We start from the raw sequence: 14414 nt of genomic DNA, 5'->3' as shown, positions 1-14414 counted from the left end.
ATGGAATTTTTTTAAGAGAGGTTTACTTTTAAGTCATTTGTTCACCCCACACGTTGTGTATCTACAATTTCTTAGAGTGAGGGAATAGCAAAGAAACAGAATTGCACTGAGTACTAGATAGCGAGGCAACTGAAAGATTGCCTTTTGAAAATTCTTGTATAGATTTTATATAACCTTTTTTACTGTCTTTTAAATTCTTTAAAAAATAATTTTCTTCACTTCCTTTTAAAATAGTAACATTGAGCAGTTTTGCTGTTATTTCAAAGAACTGCCTGCTGTGGAATTAAGGAATGGAAAGACAGCGGGAAGACGAACATACCATACCAGGAGCCAAGGGGACAGCAATGTGTGAGTTACCAGAAATGCCCTTTCTGGCGCTGAGCTGCAAACAAATGCATTTCTCTGCTGATTTTTAGATTATTTGGGCTAATAAGTAGATTTATAAAGCTCTTCTAATATTGTCAGTCTAGCTCATCATCTTAATTGTTCCTTTTTTCAATTTCTGCTTATTATGATGGGAAGGATAGCTAGCGCTGTACGTAAGTCTTTGCAGACATCTGTGTATGCACAGACTTCCAGGTATGGACATCAATAAGTATCGCTAGTCCATCTTAATCTATTGATCTATTATTGATAGTGTTAGGTAAGCCTGCTTGGGATAATAAGATTAATACCCAGTTGGAGTTAACATGGAGGGTTTAAAAACAAGTGGTTATCAAGGACCGTTTTACACTCAGACTCACTGCAGCTTTGCCCGTCTTTTGGTTCGGAAGATCTGCTATGTTAGACTAATAGAATAATGCATCTTTTCCATACCCTTACTGAAGCAGAGATATGGCATACCTGTATGCATGTAATGTTTTTCCTGCCTGCCTCCACACATACCCATATTGAAAGGCCATTTTATGAGGCACTGCTCTGCCTCAGTGTGTGTGTGTGGGGGGGGGATATGTTAGAATATTGGGTAATGCAGATAATGCCCCATCATGGAGAAGGAAGGAGTCATATGGTGTGTGAAGGGATTTTCTTTTGGTGGCAGCATATGGGATGAATAGGAAAGTGTCTGCATTTAAGGGGCTTCCATTGTGTTAAAGGAAACAGGAGGAAAATAAAGGGGAAAATACATGTGTGCAAAAGTTTAAGAGAAGCCCTAACAGTACTTGGTGTATTGGAGTTATTTAGAATTTGGTTAAAGATGGATTAAGCCAAAAAGAGAATTTACGAAGAACTGTTGGTGAGTCTGCGTTATTGGATGTGCTGAAAATCAGGCGCAGAGCTAGCACCATATCCACAGTCATGCACAGAACTGCCCCTAAGGACACTGCTGGAGACAGCACAGCCGTTACCCCTGCCTCTGGACTCGGGGTGGTACTTGTTACCTCTGCCACCTCCAAAGAGTATTTAGTGAAATTCCTGATTTTTTGTGTCACCTAACTCATGCTTCGAATTTGCAGAACCCAGGTCATGTACTTTGCTCCAATTGCAAGGAAGGCTAAAAGGGCACTTTACAGCTGTTCCAGTGTCTATTGGGAGGTAGGCTAGTGTACATGGTTTGCTGTCAGAGATAACCTGCCATCAAGTATCCAAGAGTGGTTGGTTATATTGCTACATCTAGTAACTGAATTAAAAGTATTATAAGTTTAGCACAGAACAATCAAAATTAACTGTAACTTAAATATCCAAGGTTTTATTTTCTCACATGAATTGAAGAGATTATTTGTAGGAATTATTTTGCAAAGTCATTAGGCTCCTTCTTGCTCAGGAGAGAGACTTTTGTCCACATAGTCCCAGATAATGGGGAGCTCCCATTACTAATGTGTATTAGCTATGGAAAATAGAAGGGGTTGCTAAGGACTACTTTTTGTTCCTGAGGAAATTCTCCTAGAAGTGGCACACTCTTAGGTTCTTATTCTAGGAGTTCATATGTTGATAGAAAAATGGGGGTCTGTTCCTGTGAAAGAAGTGCAGGAGAGCTGTTGGGGGAAAGAGCCGGGCCAGGAGAGCACAGAACAGAGCAGTGGAAAAGCTTTGCACATAGTGACTGAAGTGACCAAGAGGATGCCCAGTGGGAAGTTCCTGTCATAAATGGGAAAAACCTAAGTAAAAGCAGTCATGAATGCTGGACATGGTGGGTACATCTTTAATCCCAGCAGAAGTAGAGGAGTTTGAGTCTGAGGCCAGCCTTGACTACATAGCAAGTCTAAGATAGTCTGGAGTACATAGTGAGATCCTGACACGAGCACGAAAACCTGTCAAACCAAAGTCTCTTCTATAGACTAGGGTTTACGGGTCAGTGTTAGAGGTAAGCCCTAAGCCTCGTGACCACATGCACTGTCTGAGGCAGAGATGAGCAGGTACAATCTGGAAGAGCCCTTTGAGGGAAGATGGAAACATGCAGGAGATGGGGAGGGACATTCTGTTGCTTGTTTACTTTTTTTTATTTATTTTTTACATTCCAATCCCAGTTCCCCCTCCCTCCTCTCCTCTCACTAACCCCACTACATCCCTCCTCCCATCTGTTCCGTGGAGAGGGTAAGGCCTCCCCTAGGAAGTCTACTTAGTCTGTCCTATCATCTAGTTGAGGCAGGACCAAGGCACCTCTCCACCCCCATCCCCCTGTGTCTAGGCTGGGCAAGGCATCTCTCCATATAGAATGGGCTCCACTAAGTCAGTTTGTGCATTGGAGTTAGATCTTGGATCCACTGCCAGTGGCCTCCTACATTGTCCCAGTAACACCACTGTCACCTATATTAAGGGAGTCTAGTTCAGTTTTATTGTTTATATTTTTAAGTGAACATGTTTAAGTAATTTGCTTGTAAATTATCCATTGCTTTACTGTTTGTATGCTTCCTTTAAATTCAGTGAAAAAAATGATAGTACCTTGTCATGCTCAAACATACTATATAGTTATGTTGCGGGATTCCTGCCCGGGTTCTGTTGCTGCTTTAATCCCCAAATAACACACAAGACACTATATTAATTATGAAGCTGTTGGCTGTTTGCTATGGTTTCTAATCGGCTAGCTCTGACTTAATTGTTTACCCATAATTACTAATATATATTTCTATAAGGTCTTATCTTACTGAGAATGCAAACTTAACCTTCTCTTCCCGGGAAGATCACATGGCAACGACTCTCCTCACTACATTTCTCAGAATCCTCCTAGACTCCTAGTCCCACCTATCTTGCTTCCCTATTGGCCAACAGTGCTTTATTTACATATACACAGAAGGACTTCCCTCATTATAGTTAAAATTAGTTTTGTCAACAATACTGCTATTCATATGGGTATTTAAATGCTCTTACATAGCTATCAGGCTGAGTTTAGAAGACTAAGCCCTTGAAAAATGTTCATTTTTATTGTATTTTAGACAGCTGAGCCATATGTGTTGAAATAATGGCCTTTGGTGAATACTGATGCTATCAGCTTCTCTCTTTTCCAGGTCTCTGGTAGAAGAGTTTAGGAAGACACTGTGTGCTTTATGGCAAGGCAGCCAGACTGCATTTAGTCCTGAGTCCTTGTTCTATGTTGTTTGGAAGATCATGCCTAACTTCAGGTAAGTACTGAAGGGTGCTGAAGACATCCAGTTCTTTCTGCTTCTCAGCTTCTCATAAAACTGCTGCTGCCAGCCGGGCATTGGTGGCTCACACCTTTAATCCCAGCACTTGGGAGGTAGAGGCAGGCAGATCTCTGAGTTCGAGGCCAGCCTGGTCTACAGAGCGAGTTCCAGGACAGCCTCCAAAACAATACAGAGAAACCCAGTCTCTAAAAACAAAAAACAAAAAACAAAAAAACAAACAAACAAACAAAAAAATCTGCTGCCGCCACAGGTGCTCTAAGCAATGCTTTTATTAGATGAGCAGACAGCATTGAGTAAACACTGGTTTATTTAAAGTGTTCTATAAGTAGCCCATGTGTGCTAGGAAAATGTAACTGATAACTAACATTCCTTGATTCTTTCAAATCTTTTTTTTTTTAAGTTTTATTTTATGTTATTGTTTTGCCTGCATGTATCCCTGTATGAAGGTGTCCGAAGCCCTGGGACTAGAGTTACAGACCGGTGTGAGCTGCCATGTGGGTTCTGGGAATTGAACCTGGATTCTCTGGAAGAGCAGCCAGTGCTCTTAACCACTGAACCATCTCTCCAACCCCGATTTTTTGAAGTCTTACAGAGAAATAATTGTCATCATGGGGATCTTATTATTCCAACTAAAAGAATGAAATGAGGGCTGAGGTTCAGTTTTGGTAGAGCACTAGGTTGATACGTTTGAGGCCACAGGTTCAGTCTGTAATACCAGAAAGACATGACATGAAACCAGTAGAAACCACAGTGCCAGGCACTATGCCATCCAGGTTCTAGGGCTCTAGAAGGATTAATCCAGGCTGACTAGGAGTCACACTTTGGGAGATAGTAGGGCCACTCCTACACAGTCACCTGTCCTTTCTCTTAGCTTGTCCTGCCTCTCTTGGCTAGCCATCTCGGTGAGAGTTTTGGTCATTACAGATGTATGGTATGCCAGTGTTTGCCACATTTGACTGACTTTATTCTTTTATGCTTCAATAAAAGTCATCATTTGTCACCTTGCATATATCCTGTGTTTAAAAACTACACATTGTAGTGAAATTTAATGATATTTCTTGTACCTTTTAGTATAGAGAAATGTTTCAAAGGTAAAAAAATTGCCAGGCATTGGTGGCACGCACCTTTAATCCCATCACTCGAGAGACAGAGGCGGATCTCTGTGAGTTCGAGGCCAGCTTGGTCTACAGTGGGAGTTCCAGGACAGGCTCCAAAACAATACAGAAAAACCTTGTCTCAAAAAACCAAAAATAAATAAGTAAATAAACAACTCAGAGAAACCCTGCCTGGAAAAAACCAAAAATATATACATACATACATACATACATACATACATACATACATACATACATACATACATACGTGGTAAAAAAAAATCAAAGACCTGTAATTTACTGCTTACCCAAATGAGTTGAGCCTCTGAGTGTCTGACTTAATGACTTTTAACCCTGGTCTTTTTAAAGTCTCCTCAGAAGAGATTTCTAAGTAATTTAGACTCTCCTGACTGTAAGCAGGAGAAGCAGAGATGAGGGCTCAGATGCCACTCCTCAGGCTAGAGCTGTACATAGACTTGTATAGTTCTTGTGTATTGAATATTTACTATGTGGCAAGCCCTAGGTAATTTATCCTTATTAAAAACAAAGCAGCAAAGTATTTTGGCCAAGGCAGGATGTGTTATCTTTAAGTTTAGAGAAGTTAAAACATCTTGTTCATTCTTACACATCTACCTGGTGGTCTGACCAGAATTAGAAGCCAAGTGTTTAGGAGATAGTTCATAGCAGATGGAGCTTTAGTGAATCGTGGTGTGGTTTCCTTGCTCTTCCATCTTGAATGTTTGACACACACCATAATTTGATGCAGTGCCATCTGCTTTTCTCCAAACATCACCTCATTACTGCCCCTTCTGGTTCCTATAGCCCAACTGTCAGCATGGTTTGGTTTAACTGCTGGATATACTGATTTAATATTTCTACTGATAAATGAGAGAACTTCAGAAGAGATAACCAGGTTGAAATTTACCCAGTCTCTAGGGTGACTTCTGGTACACATGAATTCTGATGTCTCCTGAGTTACTGCAGAAACTGAGAATGTTCCCAATTTTTGTGTACTCAAAGATGCAGGTCTTGAGATTATTACCACATAGCACTGAGCGAGTTGTAAGCCTAGAGGTGGGGCTGTCATGTGAGGTCTGAGCTGCTGAGCACCATGGGTAGGGACTTCTTCTCAGGGCCCTTACGAATAGGTAACAGTGAGTGTTAAACCATGGTCATGTTGAAGGAAGCACAGCAAGTCTAGAGTTATGTTCCCATTGTGTTTATTTATAACTCAGACCATTTTCCTGTTGGTAAAGCCTGCTTTCCTTCATTAATACAGGACAAGGTCTAGGGAAGCTGACTCCTGTAATGAAATTTGAGGGTTCTGAAACATAAACATGCATGTAGAAGTAGTAGAATCTTTCATTTACAAAGTGAGCATAGGCAAAAACAATGAATGCAGCCAGCAGCCTTTGTGTACACATTAAGGCTACTTTCCCCCATCGGAACCAAAAGCCAGTTACCTAGCAGGCAAAGTTTCTTCATATTCCACTGTGCATATCCTCTTACTATTTGTATGGCTTCCTAGTATGCCCAGCCTTGTCCATTTTTTTAAAAGAAAAATACATTCAGGTTTATTTTAGCAGGCAAAATACGCATGGTTAAAAATGTAAAAGATGAAGATTAGAATAGGCACTGTTTCTTTCACTCCAGTCCCTCACTATCCTTCTGTTTTCTGGAAGCAACCTGTTAGCTGATCTCCACGTGTGCTTCCAGTGATAATCTTTGTACATGTTCAAGTGTATTTAACTTTAAAAATAAGTATTTCATGAATAGCCACTTTCCTGTTGATTTGTTTCTAGGTATGTACATGTGTGTTGCTGAGATGAACAGCCTATGTACATATGTGTAGTTATTAGAATGTGAACTTGCTGGGTGTTTGTGATCTTGTAATTTGGATGGTCTTTTATGGTAGCCTCTGTTACTCCTGCTTCCATCAACATGAGTTTGCCCTGTGGTTCCAGACTCTTTCTTTAGGATCCAGCTTGTTCACTCCTTGGGAACCTCTTTGGAAGTTAAATCAGGTTATGTGGTACTCATTTGCATTTCTGCCTTCATGTACAACCTTAACTGCCTCAACTACCTAAAACATAGCTTTTTAAAATTCATTGAGAATGATTTTGCCTTATATGTAGTGGTTCTTGGCTTTCTAGACATATAAAAGATCTTTTGGGATAGCTGTGGAGGACTTTAAAATACTGTGTGTTTTTTATTTTAGCAGTGTTATTTCTTTTAATAGGAAGTGTGCTGTCCATGCTTCTGCATTTGTTGGTAAACACATTCATTTCTGTCATTTTCATGTTTTATATGACAGTACCAAGCACTGGGCAAAAAATAGCTCAATATATTTTGGCCAAAGGGGTAACTTATAATTCTTTTATGAATGTTGACTAGAACTTAAAATTCTACCAGGTATGCAAACAGCATAATAATAAGTCATTCAGTAAAGAGCTCTCATAGGAGGACTACAGATTTGAGGTGGGCTACACACACAGTAAGACTTTGTTCCATCCTCCATACCCAAAGAAAAAGAAAACTCTAATGTGTTTTAGATAATTTTCAAGGGTGTTTATCCTAGACTGATAGACTTTTCGGAGGCATGTCTTACTCTTTTTTTTCTTTTTCTGGACGGGGTTTTTCTGGGGGGGGCCCTGGTTGTCCTGGAATTCACTTTGTAGATCAGGCTGGCCTCAAACTCAGAGATCCACCTGCCTCTGCCTCCGGAGTACTGGGATTAAAGGTGTTTGTCACCACCACCCAGCCATGTTTTTTTTTTTTTTTTTTTTAACTTTTCCTTTCTTTTTCTGGTTTGAGACAGGCAATCACTGTGTGGCCTCGGCTGTCCTTGAGCTTGAGGTCTTCCTGCCTCCGCCTCCCAGGTGCTGGGATTTATCTATGTATTTCTAAAGGGATACAATGTAAATGCATTTTAAAATTCAGAATCAGAAAAAAAGCAGTGAGTTTGGTTTCACTAAAATTCAAATTTTAAACAGAAACTCTTAACTTTATAGAACAGTTGTTTGTGAGCTCAGGTAAGTTGAGGACAATGTTTAGGGTATTCGAGAATCACAGTATAATTGGGAAATGCCTTAGCATGTATCAGGCATATTTTTTAATCTTAACCTTTGAGTCATGAAGACCAGTACATGTGTTGAACTGGTTTAAATTCCTTCCTTTGTATGTAAATGAACTACCAACTTTGGATATTTATAGACTCTACACTTGGATAGTTTGTTTTGTTTTTTGAAACAGGATTTCTGTGTAGCCCTGGCTGTTCTGGAACTGCAGATCAGGCTGGCCTTGAACTTAGAGACCTTTCTGCTTATGCCTCCTGAGTATTTTATATTTAAGACACACTATAGTGAATAAAGTTACTTCTGATTTTAAGTTCCGTTAATTAGGGAAATTGCCCATAATTTGTAATTTCTAGGAAAGGGCAAACATATATATTATGGGAAACTGTGACTGAAAGGGAATTTGTCTGAAAGAGTGACTCTTCAAAGTCACCAGACCAATTTACTATTTAAGGAGAACCTTAATTGTGAAAGGTGTATAGGACACTTTTCTGTCATAGTTTTAGAATACATTTTAAATATCATTGTTTCTTTTATTTGGATCTCTTCATTGTTGTTCACTAGTCATTGATCTGGATTAGTGTCAGAATCCCATGAAGTCCCCTCTCCCATATAATGTAAGAAGTAATACGTTGCATGTGCCAAGTGCTGGTGGCGCACGCCTTTAATCCCAGCATTTGGGAGACAGAGGCAGGCGGATCTCTGTGAGTTCAAGGCCATCTTGGTCTATAGAACTAGTTCTAGGACAGCCAGTCTGTTACACAGAACCTTGTCTTGAAAACAAAACAAAACAAAAAGTTGCTAAATGTATTCAAGTTTAGGATGATGCATAATTTGTGTATGAGTCAATGCATTTTTAAAAGAACGTATTCTCTAGCCCAAAAGATGGAAGTACAGAATATTAGATATCGTGTGTGTGTGTGTGTGTGTGTGTGTGTGTGTGTGTGTGTGTGTGTGTGTGTGTGTACACTTATGGAGATCATGGTTGTATCTGTTCTTTTTTTGTTTCTTTTTTTGAGACAGGGTTTCTCTGTAGCTCTGGCTGTCCTGGAACTTGCTCTGTAGGCCAGGCTGACCTTGAACTCATAGATATCTGATTAGCTTGTGCCTCCTGAGTGCTGGGGTTAAAGGCATGTGCCACCATCACCCAGCTTGGTATTTCTTTTTTTAAATAGATAACTATTTTTTTTTTTTTTACAATTAATTAACTTACCTCCACCCTTTCCTTTTCTGTTTGAGATGAGATGGTTTACTGAATTAGGAACTTGCTGATTGAGCTAGGCTGGTTGAGCTGGCCAGGAGGCCCTTGGGGGCTGTTTTTTTTTTTTTTTTTTTTTTTTTTCTCCTCCTCACCAGTGCTGGGATGACAGGCATGTGCTGTGTGGTGCTGTGCCCAGCTGTTTCACGTGGCTTCTGCGAACTGTACTCAGGTCCTCATGCTTGCAGAGATTGACTGAGCTATCTCTGTATCAGGCCCAGATAAACTTAATTCTTAGGTTGAAGAATGACTTTTTAAACACATATACTTGTTCTAAATTTCTTCGTTCTTTTAGTGAAACTTAAGACATGGTTTTCAGGTTAGGTTAAGTTAAACATTCAGGTCCTTTCTGGAGAGGACCCATGGGAGGATGGGAAATTTCAGGGCCCATTCAAGAGGTCTAAATTTGTGTGCTGTCTCATAGGACTCTCTTGTGGGACTTAAGGTAAGTCACATGCCACTCCCTCCCCTAACTTGTCCCTTAATTTGTTTCTGAAATGGAGAAGTCAGTGAAAAATCACTGCAAAGCCAATTAACTCCATGGTTTTTTGAAATTAAGAGAAATAATGTGTTATGTGTGCAACTGGTGAGGCAGAGGGTGGGAATTGGAGGCATGTTTGTGAGCATGGGACTGCAGTCCATCATGGTGTTTGATGGGTAGGGAGAGCCTCCTGACACACTGTTTTTGTTTACTTCAAGGGGTTATCAGCAGCAAGATGCACACGAATTCATGCGCTACCTTTTGGATCACCTACACTTGGAACTTCAGGGTGGCTTCAATGGTGTTCCCCGATCAGCGATTCTACAGGAGAATTCTACTCTGTCTGCAAATAACAAATGCTGCATGTAAGACTTAGCTAAATGTCTGCTGATGTGTGTGGGTGTTTGTGCCTTGTGCTTTTACATTTTCATTTAAATAAGCATTTACATTTAGATCTTGGTATGGCTCTCATTATTTTTGGTGAGATTTAATTAACATTTAAAAACGTTTCTACCAGATAGTATACATGTACTACTACTGAGAGTGGGAACCCAAATCTGTAACCCCAGAACATTGGATTGTGAGAAAGGATAATTATTATGAGTCCAATTCCAGACTGAGCTAGTAGTGAGATTCTGTCTCATGCACACACAGTGCCAATATGGTTGCTAAAAGCATTTCTTCTTTAGTGAAACTGAGAAATTTGTAAATTTTCAGAATTTTTTCTTGTCCCTTACTATGAACAAAACCTTTTGTCTTATTTCCTTCATATTAATAGCCTGAAACATACTCTGGTATCAGAGCAGCTATTTTGCTGAGAAGGAAAGTATTATTTCAGTCTGGATTCTAGTCATTTACATGCTTTTAAAGACAGCTTTACTCTGTATCCCTGGAACTTACAGAGTGTGCCTGCTTCCTGAGTCCTTCACTGTGCTCAGCCCTTTCAGTCATCAGTATTCTCTCTGTAGGATTCTTTATGTAGCAGAGGGATTTGTAAGACACCTTCCTAACAGAAAGAAAGGAGTGGGGTTGACTAGCACTTTCTGGTAATTGGCACTCACCTTCAAATCCTGCAGTGTCACAGAAGAGTGGCTGGTGTGGATTGCTAGGTTCCTTCAGGACCCTGAAGTTCCAATAAGAGCACACTGTAGAAAGGGAAGACTTAAGATCCAGTCAAGCTGTTTGTTCTCCTAGTGCCAGTTTTAAAACAGTGTTAAATAAAAAGTTGTTTACATACCATTATAGCATATTCATATATAAAAAATACTGAACTGGCTTTATGAAATGAGTCCATATGAAATGAGAGAATATGTGTCCTCAAGTATCTTAGGAGCCTTGGGCATTCCAGTGGAATTACATTGTATAATCTTGAAAGGATATTCTTCTAGGACCAGTTTTAATAGTAGTCTATTTAAAGAATATTAATTGCAAGTTAGAAGAAAAAATATCAAATACTAAAGCATTCCCTTTATTTCCTTCAGTTCATGGGAGGAGATGTTTCAAGATCTAGTGATACTAGTTAAAAGCACTTCTTAAAGCTAGGAGTGGGGTGGTAATGAGCTAAAAATGCCCAGAGAGGGGGGCCTGGAGAGATGACTCAGAGATTAAGATCACGGGCTGCTCTTCCAGAGGTCCTGAGTTCAATTCCCAACAGCCACATGGTGGCTCTCACAACCATCTGTAATAGGATCTGATCCCCTTTTTATGTCATGCGGGCATACATGCAGACAGAGCACTTATACTATATATATATAATATATATATATATATATAAATTTAAGAAAAGAGAGTGAGAAATGCTCAGTCATTAGTGCTAATACAACAGAACAGCAAGCACTTTGGAAATTTTTTATCAGTCCTAAAGCCATGCCCTTTGGATGGCTGAAACTTGACTTTTCCCAGGAAGTGATTATGGGGAATGAGTTTTAATGTACAACTTTCTTTTGTTGTTGTTTTGTTTTTTGTTTGGTTATTTTTTCAAGACAGGGTTCCTCTGTATTGTTTTAAGACCTGTCCTGAAACTCACTCTGTAGACCAGGCTGACTTCGAACTTGCAGAGATCCACCTGCCTCTTCCTCCCAAGTGCTGGAATTAAAGGCATGTGCCACCAATGCCCAGCTAATGTACCGCTTTTTAATGAAGCCGTTTCCATTTCAGTTAAAGGCAACTTTGCATATGTACACTGGCATTCAAGGCTCAGTTGTACCCATCCCATTCATTTTCAGTAGAATTTGTGTGTTCTTTGGCTATGACACAGGCATAAATGGAAAACCTGAAATGGTTATTATGTCCTGTAGTTTCTAACATCCTTTGGCCTTTTAAAATCCATTTCTTTTGCTTATAGTGCAGAAGTTACTTGGGTAGGTTTTTTTCTACATCATAGCAGTAAGTTTAACTTGGTGTGGTACAGAAAGTTCTGTTCAGTATAGGAGAAACTGGTTGCTGCAGGCAAAAAGGTATTTTCTGAGTCAAGTAATTGCTTAATCTCACAAGGTTCACAAGCAAGTATTTGTTGTAATAATATTATTATTACTGTTATTACAAACAGGGTCTCTGTTCAGTCATTGTATGTAGATCAGGTTGGTTTTGAACTCTTGGAGTTCTGCCTACCTCTGCCTCCTGAGTGCTGGGATTAAAAGTGTGCAGCCTGACCTTTGGCCATTATAGCACTATTTTTTGTTGTTGTTTATTTTTTTGGTTTTTCGAGACAGGATTTCTCTGTGTAGCTTTGGAGGCTGTCCTGGAACTCACTCTGTAGACCAGGCTGGCCTCGAACTCACAGAGATCCACCTGCCTCTGCCTTCCGAGTGTTGGGATTAAAGGCGTGTGCCACCAATGTCCGGCTCAATATACCACCATTAATGAGAGCACTGACTCACCTCAATATGTATTGATAGTGTCTTGGTTAAATATGGGCTTAATGTGGAGAGCAGCTGCATGACCTGAGCTGGGTCCTGACCATGTGTTTCAGTGTTCTGGTCTGCAAATCAGGACAGCAGTGTATATGTATCTTTGAGTGCTTACTTCACAAACATTGGTGTTCAGAAAGGAGCTCACACACAGGACACTTGTTACTCCAGGTGCCCTTTTCTTCTTCCTGAGCCCATGGTAGGTCTGAAACCAGCAAACAAACTACGGGAAAAAATAGCTGCAAGAGGAGGTGTTGCCTGACTTTTTGCTGATAAATAATGGTGAGCACCTGAAGTGCTGCTTGGTATGAGGACTTCTCGTCTAGCAAGTCTTGGTCGGGTGCTCTTCCAGTAGCTCTTGTGTCCTCGCAGCTGGAGCAGAGGTAGAACTGTCACACAGCATTAAGGTGCTTAGTTTCTCCTTGCTTGACAAGGTGGTGCAGTTTTTATCTACACTGTTTGTACGAAATTGTAGTGCTGTTTACAGGGAAGAACTATAGCGTTTTTTCTTACCAACAGCAGTCATTACTCAATTTGTATTAAATGTCTTTACTTCCTCAGGTTGAGGATATGTGATCAAGTTGTTTGGAGCATTCTGCATCCTCAACAAGGCCTTACAAAGTGAAAGATTAAAACACAAGGCAGTACTGCTTTTCTGATGGTGAAGCCATCATCCTGTCCCATATACAGTCATATATGATATCTATGTGCACATTAGTGTTAAGAATTAAAAGAGCAATTTTGTGAGCTGTTTCCCATGTGGTGTTTCTTTAGAAATGGAGCATCAACTGTTGTCACAGCAATTTTCGGAGGAATTCTCCAGAATGAGGTCAACTGCCTCATATGTGGGACAGAGTCGAGGAAGTTTGATCCATTCCTAGGTAAGGGATACTGGCCAGGGTATGTGCTACCATGGTTTTTTCTTTTCTTTTTTTAGTAAGACTGTAGTGAAGTCAAATGCCTTTAACAGCTCTGGTTCTCTCCTTTTAAGATCTCTCCTTAGATATTCCAAGTCAGTTCAGAAGCAAGCGCTCTAAGAACCAGGAAAGCGGGCCTGTTTGCTCATTACGAGGTAAGGGTATTTTCATGTTGCTCTCCTGTTGAAGCTCATAGTTCGTGCAGCATCTTACTGTCTGTGGTTCACACTGTGTTGTATTCACTCCCAGATCCTATAGTAAGAACACCTTCACATGGTATGTCACTGAAGCATTAAAAATACTTAGGTTTCTCCTCTTTCTTTATTTTTTGTTGTTTTTGTTTTTCAAGTCAGGGTCTCTCAGTGTAGCCCAGCAGGTCATTGAACTCACAGGGATCCATCTTACTCTGCCTCTCAAGTGTTGGGATTAAAGGTGTACATCACTACAGCCAGCCCGCTTTTTATTCTTTTTAATATTTTTTTTCTAGTCAAATGAAACATGATTTAGTTTATCCCATACATATCTACAAACAGAGGAAAGAATACTAATAGGAGTTTTACCAGTTATAACAAGAGTTTCGGAAACCAAGTGATGGAATATGTAGATATGTCCCAGGGCTGGCTCTTAATGGCAAGCCATTAAAATTCTGTTGTACTCGACAGGGCGGTGGTGGTGCATGCCTTTTCTCAGCACTTGGGAGGCAGAGGGTGGCGGGAGTTCCAGGACAGACTCCAAAGCTACACAGAGAAACCCTGTCTCAAAAACAAGACAATCAAAAAATTCTCATGTATCGTGGGAAATTTTTGAAATCATTTTTTTCTTAATGATTATTAAGTAACCAAGCAAGAAGACCTGATTGGAAATTTATGGAGAAAGATCCAGATGGCTGTCTGGAAGTGCCTTGCATGCAACTGTGCATGTGAGGAGATGCAACCCTAAACTGTCTGTGTAGACCAGGCTGGCCTTGAACTCACAGAGATTGCACCTTAGCCTCCCAAGTGCTGGGATTCAAAGCATGTGTTCCCACACTCAATAGAAAAAGTGTATTTTGAGGGGCCAGGAAAACTCTAGAAATCAGCATTTAATCAGAAAGGCACGAG

The 14414-nt window shown here is 40.2% G+C and overlaps 1 protein-coding gene across 2 annotated transcripts in view; it reads left to right on the top strand.

The window, feature by feature from the left end:
- Usp3 (ubiquitin specific peptidase 3) overlaps positions 1 to 14414 on the top strand; it is a 74822-nt gene that overhangs the window by 44108 nt on the left and 16300 nt on the right. For both annotated transcript variants that reach the window (XM_040739495.1, XM_005075512.4), the window contains 5 exons: positions 235 to 348; positions 3444 to 3557; positions 9707 to 9853; positions 13172 to 13278; positions 13389 to 13469. In XM_040739495.1, the coding sequence (XP_040595429.1) occupies positions 235 to 348; positions 3444 to 3557; positions 9707 to 9853; positions 13172 to 13278; positions 13389 to 13469 (563 nt within the window). The remainder of the gene's footprint in view (positions 1 to 234; positions 349 to 3443; positions 3558 to 9706; positions 9854 to 13171; positions 13279 to 13388; positions 13470 to 14414) is intronic.

The sequence above is a fragment of the Mesocricetus auratus genome, unplaced genomic scaffold (assembly GCF_017639785.1).
Source record: "Mesocricetus auratus isolate SY011 unplaced genomic scaffold, BCM_Maur_2.0 Super-Scaffold_100691, whole genome shotgun sequence".
Lineage (NCBI taxonomy): Eukaryota > Metazoa > Chordata > Mammalia > Rodentia > Cricetidae > Mesocricetus > Mesocricetus auratus.
This window is presented reverse-complemented; position numbering and strand designations above follow the sequence as displayed.